The 15,348-nt window shown below is 37.4% G+C and overlaps 1 protein-coding gene across 1 annotated transcript in view; it reads right to left on the minus strand.

Annotated features, from left to right (window-relative positions):
• POLR3B (RNA polymerase III subunit B) overlaps positions 1–15,348 on the minus strand; it is a 132,660-nt gene that overhangs the window by 99,434 nt on the left and 17,878 nt on the right. The window contains exons 8-10 of the mRNA XM_049783144.1: positions 14,663–14,780; positions 12,986–13,094; positions 5,183–5,305 (exon numbers count right to left, since the gene is read on the minus strand). Coding sequence (XP_049639101.1) covers positions 5,183–5,305; positions 12,986–13,094; positions 14,663–14,780 — 350 coding nt within the window. The remainder of the gene's footprint in view (positions 1–5,182; positions 5,306–12,985; positions 13,095–14,662; positions 14,781–15,348) is intronic.

Here is a 15,348-nt window from a genome sequence, read left to right on the forward strand (position 1 = left end):
CCTGAGATTTCATCTAAACTAAATTTTTTTCTTGAAAAGACTGTTAAGAAAATAAATATGGAAACAGTGGTCTGAAAAAAACATTTTAAATAAATGAATCTAACAACAAATTTATATACAAGAGATATATTTAAGAATAAAAGAAATTGGGGCTGAAGCAATAGTACAGAGTAGGGAACCTTCCTTGCACAAGGATGACTGAAGTTCAATTCTTGGCACCCCATACTGTCTCCTGTACACAGAGCCAGGAGTAACATTTGAGCATTGCCAGGTGTAGCCCCAAAACAAAAAAATATATATATAAATAAATAATAAAATAATAGAAGAACTGTAAGGGTCAGAGAAATAGTACAAAGAGTAGGGCACTTGCCTTGCATGTTGCTGACATGGGTTCAATTCCTGAGTTATGAATGTTCATATGAGGTACCCAATATGGTACCCAAGCCCACCATGAGTGACACCTGAGCCTGGAGTAAGCCCTGAGACCCATCAAGTGTGATTAAAAAAAAAAGTTCCGCAGTTCAATAATAAAAAGACAATTAAAAATATATGAATTTCTGGATAGAAAGTTTATTAAAGAGTTATTTAAAATAATTGGTCATAAAAATGAATAGTAAAACTCTTAATGAGAGAACACCAAATATCCACTAGAATGTTAACATTTTTGAAAAGTGACAACTTGAAAATCAGGAATGTAACTCAGCAGATTACTTCCTTAAATGTGTGAAGTTTTGAGTTTAATACCTAGCAATACATACATAACATATACATTTATATATACACACATGATTATGTATATATTTACTTATATATATTTATGTATAGAGAGAAACATTAACAGCAGCAAATAATGGTGAAGACTTGAACTAATAAGAATGTCATACACTGTAGGCAAGACAATACACTTTGCGAATAGTTTGGCAATTCCAACATTTTATAAAAATATCTATTGTTCTCTGATCTGACAATTCTACTCCTAGGTATTTAATCAAGAAAAATTAAAACAGGGCCCGGAGAGATAGCACAGCGGCGTTTGCCTTGCAAGCAGCTGATCCAGGACCAAAGGTGGTTGGGTTCGAATCCCGATATCCCATATGGTCGTTCCCCCCCCCCCCCCCCCGAGCCGGTCAGGAGCTATTTCTGAGCAGAGAGCCAGGAGTAACCTCTGAGCACCGCCGGGTGTGGCCCAAAAACCAAAAAAAAAAAAAAAAAAAAGAAAAGAAAAGAAAAGAAAAATTAAAACAAGTCCATGCAAAAACTTGTGCAAAAATGTTTGGAGGCTTTAGTCATAACAGGAAGCAAGGAAAAAAAAATCAATGTCCATCAAAAGAAAAAGATAAATGATGACATATTCACAAAACAGAATGATGCTCAGCAAGAAAAAGGAACCAATTACATGAAATAAATGACATAAATAAAAACATAAACAAAGGTCAGAAATTAAGCTAGCAAAAGAGGGACATAAGAGTGCATCACTACATACATGTAAAGCTCCACAAACAGGCAAAATTAAAGTATGGTGGAAAAAAGTCAGAATAGAGGGGGATAATAGAAATTGAAGATGGGAGTAAAATGAATGGGAAGGATCACAAGATAATGATAACTTTCTGGATGATGGAAATATTCTGTATTTTATCAAAATAATGCAATGAACAAGGTGTACTTTTTGGTAAATTTAATTTCTGCCTAAAATGTAAAAGCAAATAAAGTAATAATAGAAGCAGGTAGATTTTGATAAACTAAGAATAGCATATAGGGACCACAGAGCTTATACAGCAGGTAGGTGCTTGCCATGGAACTTTCAGCACCGCCAGAACTGATCCATGAGCACAGAGCCATTTAAAAGGCCAGAAAAAAGTCAAATGGGCCTAGGATAAAGAAAGACCATGAAACTCTGCGGTGATCTATCAGTAAGTAGGAATTCAGAAACAGCAGCTGGTAATCACAAATAAGCAGACAGTGTGGTTTTCCAGAAACTTCAATAAATTTTCAATAAACTTCAATAAATAAGTTTTCTGGGGGCTGGAATGATAGCACAGTGGAAGGGCGTTTGCCCTGCATACGGCCGACCCGGGACAGACCCGGGTTCAATCTCCAGCATCCAATATGATTCTCTGAGCCTGCTAGGAGTGATTTCTGAGCGCAGAGCCAGGAGTAACCCCAAATGCTGCCAAGTATGGTCCCCAAACAGAAAAAAGCAAAGCAAAACAAAACTCAAAAACAGTAAGCTTTCTGGTTACCTTATAAAATGACACTAAGGATTCCTCACTCTTTGAGAAAAAATAAATAAATAAAAACCTTGTGTGTGGGAGAAGATAGTACAGCAGATTAGTGATTTGACTTGCACGCAGTCTACTTTTTTTTTTTCCGGTTTTTGGATTTTGGGTCACACCTGGCAGCACTCAGGGATTACTCCTGGCTCTATACTCAAGAAATTGCCCCTGGTAGGCACGGAGGGGGGTGGGGAGAACATAACACCATATGAGATGCCAGGATTTGAATTATCGTCCTTCTGCATGTAAGGCAGATGCCTTACCTCCAGGCTAACTCTCCGGCCCCAGCCTACCTACTTTTGATCCTCACCAATTTATACTGTCTCCTGAATACCACCAGGGGTCATTCCTGAGTACAGAGCCAAGAGTAAGCCCTGGCACTGCCCCTGAGTGTGGCCCCCCCAAAAAAAAGCAAAACAAGCAAACATACAGAAAACATCTTATCAGGGTTGGAAAGATGGTACAGGGGGTAGGCACTTACCTTGCACATGACCTACAGGGTTCAAATCCCCAGATCCCATTTTGTCCCTGAGCACCACCAGGAGTGATACCTGAGCACCCAAAACAAACTAAACTTTGTTATCACTTCTGATGTCATCTTTTCTCTGGAATACCTACTACCATTGTTAACAGGGTTTAGCAACGTGAGGGTTGGAATAAGAGCCCAGTGCATTCAAAGTGCACACTGAGTGTCACAGCCATCTTTCATGAAAGGAATCAATTCTACTCTATAGAATAGGGCATTCGACGATGACATATAAAACACACAATAATATATATAATAGCAAAAAAACATGGTCAGCAGAAGAAAGGGAGGGGAGACAAAAAAAAAGAGTTCTAAAAACAAAATTTGAATTTGAAACATTCCACTGAACGTTTCCACTGAACACTAAATTTTCATTGAAATTCATGTCTTCAATAATGTCTTCAATAATGTATGGATACAGAAAGGTATCAGGATACACATTATTTGTTATCAGGATATGTTATTTAAATAAAATAAATTTCATTTATTCTTCATCATTTTATCAATCATTTTGGATTAATAATAATGCTGTACTTCTACTGGTAATGTTTGCCTTATTTTAGCAATGTTCAAACCATTTCAAATTTATAACTCCTGCTGTTAGGAATATGTCTTTCTTATGCTAATTGTCTATTTCTATCTTTTCACCGAGCCCCCTATTCTGTTAGTTAGAATTTTTCAATCAGTACTTATTCAAGAGAAATGAATAATTTCCTAGCCCACAGTTTAGCTTCTGCTCAGATAGCTTTATAATGCAATAGTTATAATGCAGTATTTATCTGACTGATGATGTTTGAAATAAAACAAGTAACAATCTCACTAAACACACTATGATATCATAAAGGTAAATTGTTCTTGCATTAAATATTTTTTAAAGGATAGGATATCTCTCTCCAAATTTAGCCATCATTTGCTAATCCTTCTTAATATATGTCTCTAATTTTTGGGCCACATCCAGTGGTGTGAAGGGGCTACTCTTGGTTGGAATGTCTCCTGATAGAGCTTAGAGAAGCATAAGATTCAGAAACTGAACTCAGGACCTCATCTATGCAAAGTATGTGTTCTAGACCATTGAGCTATCTCTCCAATTCAAAAATTTATTTCTTAATATTTTCTTTTCAAGTTCTTGAAGTTTTTGGGCAATTTTACTCTATAACAAGCAATCAGTTCACTAAAATCACATCAAAAAATCACAAAATAAAATATAATAAATCCAACAACTTTTCCTGCTGTCTATTTAGTAACTAGAGCTAATTATTAATCAACTGCAGTAAAAAAAAGGAAGCGAGCAAGGAGAATAATTCCCACTGATTTGTTTTGGAATTACATGTATTTACATATGACAACTAACTTTCCTAAATGTTAGTTTTAAAAAATTTCAAGAGTAGTTTGGCTTTCAGAACTAAGAGATAAAAAAAATAATGCATCCTAGGTGACAAGAAGAAAAGCAGGATGGAATTTATATCTTTTCATAAGTAAATCATAAAAGTAGACAATGTACATATGGATAAGAACTGTTGATTGTGCTTCTATGGCAGAGAATTCCTACCTCACAGGATGGTTGTGAGCAATGTCTTCACTGACTTATACTTAGTAAAGCACTTTAATAATGTGGGGCTAAAAAAAAACTTTTTTTTTTTTTGTTTTTGGGTCACACCCTGCATCACTCAGGGGTTACTCCTGGCAGCTCTACGCTCAGAAATCGCTCCTGGCAGGCTCAGGGGACCATATGGGATGCCGGAATTCGAACCACTGTTCTTCTGCATGCAAGGCAAACGCTTTACCTCCATGCTATCTCTCTGGCCCCTAAAAATCTATATATATGGTTCTTAGGGTTCCCTGACATATAAAAATGAAAGTACAACTATATTGGTGTGTGTGTGTGTGTGTGTGTGTGTGTGTGTGTTTTCCTATCAATAAGTCTTCTCCTAAAGTCCTGAGGTTCCAACCAGGACTCCAAAAGCTGTGAATATGAAAAAGAGGAGAGAAGCACATACAACTGAATGAAGAAATGCACAAAAACCAACTAACCTAACAAACTAAATACACACAAACTAACCCTACAGTTGCTATCATTCAAAAATACATACTAATATGCCACTCAGGAAAATGGGGAAAAATAAAAATACTTGCTAAAATTGGGATAAAAGCCTCACAGCCATATATTCCCTTCTACAGTTGATACCAGGGGCTGGTAAGCAAACTCCTTCCTGAAAAAAAATATAAGTCAAAGAAACTCCCAGTCTACCATTCCTCTCAATCTCCCTGGGACTCCTCCCAAAATGGTGTCCCCAAATCATTGAATTAGATGCTGTATCAATGAGCTGTATTGCATGAATCTCTAGTTCTCTCTCGAGGCCAAAGACCACATGAAAAGACACACCTGCATCTGTGTGAAAATCTGAGCTTTCTGGCACTCCTCCAGGCTGGGTCCAAATGCAGCCATCACGTGCTCCTCAGTTCCAATCATCTGCACAATTTCCTGGTCACTCTCAACACCCATGGCCTAGGAAGGAAAGAAAAGATGGAAAGAGTGTAGGCTTTGTGTTAACTCACTGACATTTGCTTATGCTAATTTGGCATTGTTTGTGGGTATTACTTCTAGGCAAAAGCCAGCTCTTTTCTCAGAAATGCTGCCATCTGGCACTGGCAGTTCAACCTAAGCTGCAAGAGAACCTGAAACAGACATTTTGATCAGGAAGAAGGAAACAAACATTCTCAAGCACTTTCTGCAGGCGCACTCTCTCTCTCTCTAAAAAAAAAAAAAAAAAAAAAAAAAAGGCTGAAATGGGTTTCCTTGTGAAAAAAGGGCGGCAGGAAGAACATAGAGGGAACAAGTCACCATTACTAAGGCAAACTGCAAAGTGTTAAAACATCCAGAGAGCAGTAAATAAAAAAATATGCATTGCTGAAAATAAAGCAGAACCCCAATTAATTTCTCCGAAAATTGGCAAATCATTCTCATGCGAATGAAAGAATTTTTCCTAAAGGATGTTTTTACCTCACTATTCTAAAGGTACCAAGATATACTTTCAGCGGATTTTAAAAGAGATTTAAAAAAACAAAAAACAAGAACACACTTAACAGGTTTAAGAAAACTACTTATCTTAAGTGTTTCAAGGTGGCAGCCAGCACTGAAGGTCTACCCCATATGGAACTAAAGCTCACTCCTTCACACATTTGCCTGGAATTCTGCCATATCAAGAAACAGAGCATAATCTCACTGAACCTCTCTTGGCAGAGAAATAATCTGCTTCTTAGAAGTTAGGGGAGGAAAGTTATGTTTGCATTAAAATTCTTCCTTTAGCTACGCAGAGAAAACAGAACCAGGGATAATGATCTAGTTAGGCTTTGATGTTCTGATTCTCAGTTCTTCACACACAAGAGAAAGGGAAAATTAAGTCCCCCAGTTCCTATGCAAAAATACTAGGATTTGTTTCAGTGTTTAGCATTAACCTTTATTAGTACATTAAGAGCACTAACTTGAGTATAAGGGGAAAGGGCGTTTCTACAAACCAAGAGACCAGTGGGTGCTGTCCTTCCTGATGTCAATGAGAGAAAACAGACCACAGCCAACCACTTCATGTCACCTCTTCATCTCAGTTTTCTTATTTCTCTAACTAGAGGACAAAATCAGGTCCCTTCCGGCTCAAAATCCTGTGATTCCACATTTGAATTCTGGTGATTTATCTGTACTCTAGAGCACTGATGTATATATGTTAGGCAGAGATGTAAATGCATAAAAGTTCTCAAGTTGGGAGAAAGGAGGCTAGCCGGTGAGGTGGCGCTAGAGGTAAGGTGTCTGCCTTGCAAGCGCTTGCCAAGAAAAGGACCACGGTTCGATCCCCCGGCGTCCCATATGGTCCCCCCAAGCCAGGGGCAATTTCTGAGCTCTTAGCCAGGAGTAACCCCTGAGCATTAAATGGGTGTGGCCCGAAAAAACAAAAAAGAAAGAAACCCTTCAGTGTGAGGGGAGAAAGGAGGCTAAATACATGCCATGCCCCTCATTAGCAAACCATATATATTTTTGGGAGGGTCACACCTTGCAGCGCTCAGGAGTTATTCCTGGCTCTATGCTCAGAAATTGCTCCTGGCAGGCTTGGGGGACCATATGGGATGCCAGGATTTGAACCACTGTCCTTCTGCATGCAAGGCAAATGCCTTACCTCCATGCTATCTCTCCAGCCCCTAGCAAACCATTTCTTTTTTTTTTTTTTTTGGGTTTTTGGGCCACACCCAGCAGTGCTCAGGGGTTACTCCTGGCTGTCTGCTCAGAAATAGCTCCTGGCAGGCACGGGGGACCCCATATGGGACACCGGGATTCAAACCAACCACCTTAGGTCCTGGATCAGCTGCCTGCAAGGCAAACACTGCTGTGCTATCTCTCCGGGCCCAAACCATTTCTTTTAAAAAAATATATTCACTTATTTTTTGCTACTCTTCCAAAGGCAAAAATTAATTTTCCTCCCTTTGAGTGGAGTCTATATGTAATGACTCACTTCTATAGAAATGTGTGGCAGCAACAATATACAAACATGGAAGGCTTGGTCATTGTGAAAAGCTTCCTGCTGACTTCTCTGAACACCCCTCCAAGGGAAGCTCACAACCAAGTTAGGGATACAGTCCACTGGTCTGTGGCAAGGGCCTGATGTGAGGGACAAGGGTCTCTTCCCACCCAGCTCCGCAGCAGCCTGCAGATGACTAGCAGCTGGAGTCGTGAGACTGTGCCACAACCACCCAGCAGACAGCTCCTCAGTCCCCGAACCATAGAAACTGTAATGATTTGCTCAACAGCACATACAGCCAGGAGAGCAACTTATGAAATTAATTTCCCTATTTAACTTCAAAAAAGTTCTAAATTATTTTGTCCAAATGTCTTATATAAATAAGAGATTTTTAGGACACATATCTTTCTACATTTTAGTTTTTATCTTTTTATCTTTAAAAAGATATATGAAGCATTTATTCAAATGGGACACTAAGAATCCACTATTTAAAATTTTCGAACATTCATAAAAGATGGCCTTTAAAAAACTAAAGGAGAACAACCTTTGGAGGATGGAGGAAAATCAGTTCTAATTTATAGAGTTGGCTGAGGGGCCAGAGAGATATTACAATGATTAGGGTGCTTGCCATGCTTGCAGCTGACCAGGGTTCAGTCCCCAACATCCCATATGGTCCCCAGAGCATGGCCTTGTAATTCCCAGGTACAGAGCCAGGAGTAACCTTTGAGCATTGCTGGTGTGAGCCAAAAACAGAAACAAATAAAATAAACCCAGATTTGGCTGAATGGGGCCAATGACTGTGGTGAAAAGATGGTGTGGGTTATAGGGGTAGTGTGATAACAATGCACAGCATATAAACATATAAACAGTTATGCTCTTGTCAATCAGTATTACCAATATAAAAATTGAAGTAATGCTTAAGTCAAGCACACTGAATGTAGAATCACCTATACTTCCTCAGTGGTGCACCTATATCCAGTAAAGTATTATACAAAAAATGTTCTCTGTAAAAAGCAAATTGAAAAATAAGTTCAGGGACTAGAACAATAGCATAGCAGGTAAGGCACTTGGCTGACCCAGGTTCAATTTCTGGCATACCATCCCATATAGTTCCCCAGGACCTGCCAGGAGTGATCCTTGAGCACAGAGCCAGGAATAAGCCCTGAGTACTGCTAAATATGGTATATTTATAAAGTATATACTTTCTTCCATACATATAGAGCAGTAGATATAGCATAGTGTTAAGGTGCATGCCTGGAATGTGGTCAGTCCCAGCTCATTCTCTGGCACAGCACCACTGGAGCACCACCAGAAATGATTCCTGAGTACAGAGCCAGATGCAAGTCCTGACTACTCAGTGTGGCCTCTAAACCCACCCATCCCCTAAATTAAATATAAGTTCATTTTGTTTGTCAATTTCTCAAAATAATACCACATGGACTCAAAATACAGTAAGTCATCATGTAATATCAACAAATTCTTGAAAACTGATTTTAAACAAAATGACATAATGTTTTGGTTCTTTTTTGGGCCACACCCAGCAACACTCAGGGGTAACTTCCGGCTCTGCACTCAGAAATCACTCCTGATGGTGCTGGGGAAACCATATGGGATGCCGAAGATCAAACCCAGTCGATTTTGTGCAAGGCAAATGCCCTCCCTGCAGTGCTCTGGCTCCGGCCACAAAATGACATGGTCCTTCAATAATGTTTTGTTCAATGTCAGCGGAAATGTTTTTCTTTTATTTTGTTTTTGTTTTTGTGCCACACCTGGTGACAGTCAGAGGTTACTCCTGGCTATGCACTCAGAAATCGCTCCTGGCTTGGGGGATCACATGGGACGCTGAGGGATCTAACCACATTCCATCCTAGATTAGCATGTGCAACGCAAATGCCCTACCACTTGCGCCACCGCTCCGGCCTGAAAATCTTTTTCTAATCAATGTCATAATAAAAGCACAATATTCCAAGATATTTTTGTGTAAGAAAAATAAATACTAATACAATTAATTCCCAGTAAAAAATCCAACTGACTTTCTCTACCAATGTTAAAATAAAACTTTCTAACCAATCCACTTCACTTTTCAGATGAAAAGCCAAACACTAATAGACATGCCAAAGGGACATATACATATATACTAAAGCCAGCAGGTGAAATGATACAGCAGAAAAAGGCTCCACTGAAAGAGAACTAGAATCTTGCAGTAGCTTTTGGATCACCCCATTCTTTAGATATGCAAACACCTGAACAGGGGCTTCAGCCAGTTGGATGATTTTGTGATTAATAGCTCAGTGATCTACCAGTGAAAAAAAATGTGTGTCCGGACAATTCATTTGTCAAGCTAGGAGGTCTTTTTTTTTTTCTTTTAAGCTGGGAGGTCTTTATGTTGTGATTATTAAATGGAATGTCCAGATACTTTAAGCTATCTTTATACTGTATCTAAGAAATAATTTATAACTGTCATGATTTCTCAGGTGGATTAATATGTCGGTTCTTGGATATTTCTAAGCTGTGAACACCGTAACTGCAGAATGACCAGTGGTAATGCTTTGCTTTAAAAGAACCGAATTCTTCCCATATCAGATTACTGAAATTCAGGGTGATAATTCAGTCAGTTTCTAATGAAAATGTTCCTATTCTAAAGATTAAACTGACATCAAAAGTCACAGCTACAAATAAATGACATATTGCTATGGAAACAATAGCAAAATGCCGAACCATTTTGCTTGACAGACATAATTTAGACATCTGAAAACGAGCTTTCCTAGAACTTTGTTCCCGAGTTCTACAATCAGTTAAAATCAGTAAATGAATGAGTCAAAAAATAATAACTATAGAACTGAAAAAAAAAACAGCAGAGATGTAATTTTAGCAGATGTCATCTGTGGTCTGGTAATCAGTAAGACAAAAATAAGAGGAGGTGCTCTTTAAAAAAAAGGTATGAAGCCTTATGCTTGGGTAGCCACTCAGTGTAAAACAACAGGAAGAATAAAAGAAAAGAAAAATAAATGCATAAGTAAATAAACAAATACAGAGAGAATACTATTGAGCAGAAGAGAATGCTACCAATGCTGGTAGAAATATGCTGAAATATACTGTGAAGTAACAACAGGAGCTTAGTTTTTAAAATATCAGGTATTCACAACTCTCTTTTTCTTTGAAGTACCCAGAAGTCGATCTATTATTATTATTATTATTATTATTATTATTATTATTTAAAAGCAATTTCAACAAATATAAAAATAGGAAGTAACACTTTGACTTTATAATTTTCTTCCTGAAAGACAAAAAATTGTCCATGTAAGTAATTATCCAAGAAACAATGTATAGCATCCTTGAAACTTGTTCCCTTTTTTCTATGAAAACTTTCAGATCACAGATGCCATCTTAATACAGACTGCTAATAGTTGGGAATACAAAATGAAAGTAGGGAAGACACATGGGTAGGAGAACCTTTGTAGTGAGTCAAGTCCATAAATAAGGGGATCTGGGTCTTAAAAGCTTTCTTCATCATATTCAGACTCAGCATGGACTCCAGAAACCCTGCCGAGTCTGTCACTTTTAACCAATTGTAGGCTACAATCAACAACCATCAACTCCTAATGACTGTCAAGGTCTGTGTTAGGGCCACACAACACAAAAAGAGAAATGATGTGACTTTCCTGGTATCCCAGTTTATTTTCCTGAGCTTCTCACACTAAATGTTTGTAAGGAGAGACACACCATCCTCTTTCTAGGCCTTTTCTGTATCCAAAATCTAGGATGAGCTCTCAGGATAAAACTGTTAAGGGAAATTATCACCTTCTCTGATCTTTCCCAAGAAATTGGCCCAAGGTTATATAGTTAACAAGTGGAAATGCTGGACTTCAACTGTGATCTTTCTGATTCTAAGATTTCAATATTCTATGCTTCCTTCACCCCTCAAGACATCCAAACAAGTTATCTTAAGACATCCCTATAAGCAAGAGACTCAATGAACCCTCCTCACCAAAATAACTAAATGCAACCAATGTGCTTAATTTTTTTCAAGCAACAACTTTAAAAGTACTTCATTTTATTTTTAACCACTGCTATTATAGTAATGCAAAACACGAGATAACTATTTTTAAAAGATCTAATTCTACTCCAAGGAATTAAGTCTTACAAAATAATCAGTAACGTACACAAACATGTACATGTAAGGAAACCCAGTTATATGTGAGTGAGAAATGGGGGGGGGGAGGAAATTAAATCAAGTAAATTTAATTAAATTCTAGAAGTGATTAAATACTTAGCACCACACACATGAAATTTCTTTCTATAAAATACTAAAAATAATAACGTAGACTCATTTATATAGAAGGGAGAGAAAAATACTATTATAAAAGTAAAGGAAGAAAGGCCTACAAAAATGTGTCTAAAATAAATTTTATTTTGAAATATTTTCAACAGCTTCCAAATTTTTACAAAGCAGAGAATGTTTTTTAATCAGAAAGAAGTCTAAAATCCCAACTACTGGTTATATAGAAATACACATGTTGGGTCAGAAAGACAGCTCAATGGCCTGGAACAATGCTTGATATGCAGAATGTCCAGGCCTTAAAGCATTGCTAAGGGCAATCCTCAGGCACTAAGCAGAGAGTAGTCCTTGAGAACCACTAGGTTTGACCCAAAAAGAATTTTTAATAAATTAATTTAATAATTAATAAAAGACACATATTAGAGTCACATTCTAAAAGAATTTAAAGCAGCTATAAAATACATTAAAAATGAATGCACCTGTCTATAATATGATATAATATACATTTGATCCATTTATAATTTCTGGACCAATAAAAGCCATCCTAGAGAACTAGAAACTCAAAGTCCTTTTGATGTGTGGGAACATACTGCCCTCTGCTGGAAATACAATTTTCACTTTTATGGGAGGGGGAGTTGGGTTTTTGGGCCACACCTGTGGTGTGTTTGTTCAGGGGTTATTCCTGACTCTGTACTCAGAAATCGCTCCTGGCAGGCTCAGGAGATCATATAAGATGCCAGGGCTAGACTCCAGGTCAACCACGTGCAAGGCAAATGCCCTACCCGCTGTGCTATTGCTCTGGCCCCCTACAAGATTTTTCTTAACTAAATAAATAACAAACATAACATGCTATACTATGTACCCTAGAGTCCCTGTAACAAAAGCTAAAATTTCTGTGTTAAAAAATTATAAATAGGGGTCGAAGAGATGGCATGGAGGTAGCGCATTTGCTTTGCATTCAGAAGGACAGTGGTTGGAATCCTGGCATCCCATATGGTCCCCCGAGCCTGCCAGGAGCGATTTCTGAGTGTAGAGCCAGGAGTAGCTCCTGAGCGCTACCGGGTATGACCCAAAACCAAAAATAATTAATTAAAAAAATTATAAATCTGGGGCTGGAGAGATAGCACAGTGGTAGACATTGCCTTGCATGAGGCCGACCTGGGAGTGACCCAGTTCGATTCCCAGCATCCTATGTGGTCCCCCAAGCCAGGAGTGATTTCTGAGCGCATAGTCAGGAGTAATCCCTGAGCATCACTGGGCGTGGCTCAAAAAAAGAAAAAAGATTCCAGATACCATAACATGCCTATGCCACCATGTTTGAATTCCAACTATTCTCTACCTTGCAAATTTCTAATGTTTTATAAAAGAAAAACGCAATCTCCTTTAGGATTTCCAGCCTCACCTTGAATATGATCACAATGGGTATGTCTTCTGACAGAGTATTATGCCTCAAATAGAGGCGTCCTTGTTTCACAGCCATATTGGTTCTACTTTTTTTCTCATGAGTAGAGCTAGAGGGAAACACAAGTTAGTTATGCTGTATCCTTATTTAGTTTCAAGCTAATAACACACATTAAACAATGAAAATCAATATGAATTACATGATCAATAACCATCAGTAAGATCCTTTGTAGTAGGTGCTTTTTAAAATATCATAATTTCTCTCCTATCCCCTGCCATTTCCATGAACATTTATATATCATCAAACATGTTGCTTTACTTTTCAGATAGATGATGAATGATTGTCAATCAGATGTGAACTTACTTCATTTTATCCAACTTGAATTTCTTTGGTCCAATGTGTGTGCCATTCATGATGAATTTTACACAGTTGGAGAAAAACTTCAAAATTAATCTACACACCATAATGAAAAACTCAAATAAATAGATTTCTAGTCTAACCAAAAATAAATTTATGGTCTTGGTACACAATGAAACCAAAGAGAAACTAAGAAACCTCCCTCTGGTAGGATCAGTTAGTAAATTCCTAGTGGATTTTAAAACACTTCCAAATTTAATCAACAATAACAGTAACTTAAACTAATCATGTGTGCTTAGATAATCTCTAGTTTTTAAAATACTGACTCTTGAATATCTTCAAATATCATATGAGTAAATCAAGACTTACAGAAGCTCTGTAGGTAGCCATACAAGTGACCAGTAAGCAACTTTAAAATTAAAATCCCACTTGCTCCAAAAGTATGTATACTGAGAAGATAGTGGTATTGAAGTTAGATCTGAGGTCAAAAGATTTATATAATAAATTTCTCCTTGAACCCAAGACTATATCCAAGATAAAGTACAGGTAATATTACATATTTGGGAGGGACTAAAGAAACATGTATAAAGCACTTAACATACTGTCTGGCTCCTATTAAATAGTTCACTATTAGCTGTCTCTCTCCATCAGGGAAAAAGAAATGAGGAAATTCTGAGTTAAGCAATTCATTACTGGTGTGAGAAGAGAATTACTCCATGGTGACATAAACCAACTATACCACAAATTTCTTCATTCTCACTATCCACTTGCTTCAAAATTCCAAACTCTATAGAACAATACATAAGTGATATTACATGAGTGATATATAAAGGATGCTGATACAGAAAAATGAGTACAGTGTTAAGAGGGGCTTGTAATGTCAATGATAAAATTATCCAAATTGTAAGTGTAAAGTATCTCCAATTACACAGATGCGAAAGTTTGAATATAAAACAGTCAAAGACTGAAAAAGGCGTATGAAAAGAAAGTGGTTTGCTTTAATGTTCAATTAACATGAATTAAATAACTAGTGTCCTTTAAAACAGCATCTTACACTTTTATCACTGAAAATACTTTTCTAGTTACGTTGGGGATCAAATTCAGAGGTTCACAATTGTGAGGCTCAACATTGGCCTACAGCTCCAGCCCTCATCATTAACATCTTATGTTCTGCTGACTAAAAACTCAGTGCAAACATTTTCAATATTATGGTGCCTTCCTGTTACTGGATATAATTTATGTGGCACCATCCAAAAAAGACTACTCAGGTATCAGCAGAATCACCAATATTTCAATGTGCACCACCTCTACTTTCCATACCTGGTAACTGAAGCCCCAACTGCCCCTTTTCTGTCGGCCTCCACAATAATCCTGTTCTTAGACAGCTGCTCTTGAATAAGAATGACTTTTTCCACTCCTTTAACAATGAAATAGCCACCTGCCCAAAAGAAACAAGAAAGTATACATCATCTAATTTTTTAACACTGTGATTTGGTGATGCTGGTATTCTTTTGAATTAGAGAGCAACACTTCCATGCTTCACAGTACTGGCTATCATCAATTCCAAATGTCTACCAACCTTGTTCTATGAATTGCTGATTGTGCCAGCACATGATATTATGTAAATGGGCCACAAGATAAAATGTCTCAAGGGCAGTGAATATATCTTACTGGTATAATGTATCCTGGTACCTAACACATAAAGATGACTAAAATAGTAAAGTAAATAAATTATTCTCCATATTTACTAAGAAATGATCAATAATCTTTAATATAAACTAAATGTTTACATTTTGAACAAATAAATGAAAATTACACATAAAAATTAGGCTTCCAAAACAATATCCTTATCTAAAAATGAAATTTAGAAAACATCATTTTCTTGTACATACCGTATTTTCTGGCGTATAAGACAACTTTTGAAACAAAAAAAAGTCAACCGAAAATCGGGGGTCATCTTATACGCTGAGTATATCCCGAAAAATGTTTCAATATGCCACTAAACG

Source organism: Suncus etruscus, chromosome 11 (genome assembly GCF_024139225.1).
Source record: "Suncus etruscus isolate mSunEtr1 chromosome 11, mSunEtr1.pri.cur, whole genome shotgun sequence".
In the NCBI taxonomy this organism is placed as follows: domain Eukaryota; kingdom Metazoa; phylum Chordata; class Mammalia; order Eulipotyphla; family Soricidae; genus Suncus; species Suncus etruscus.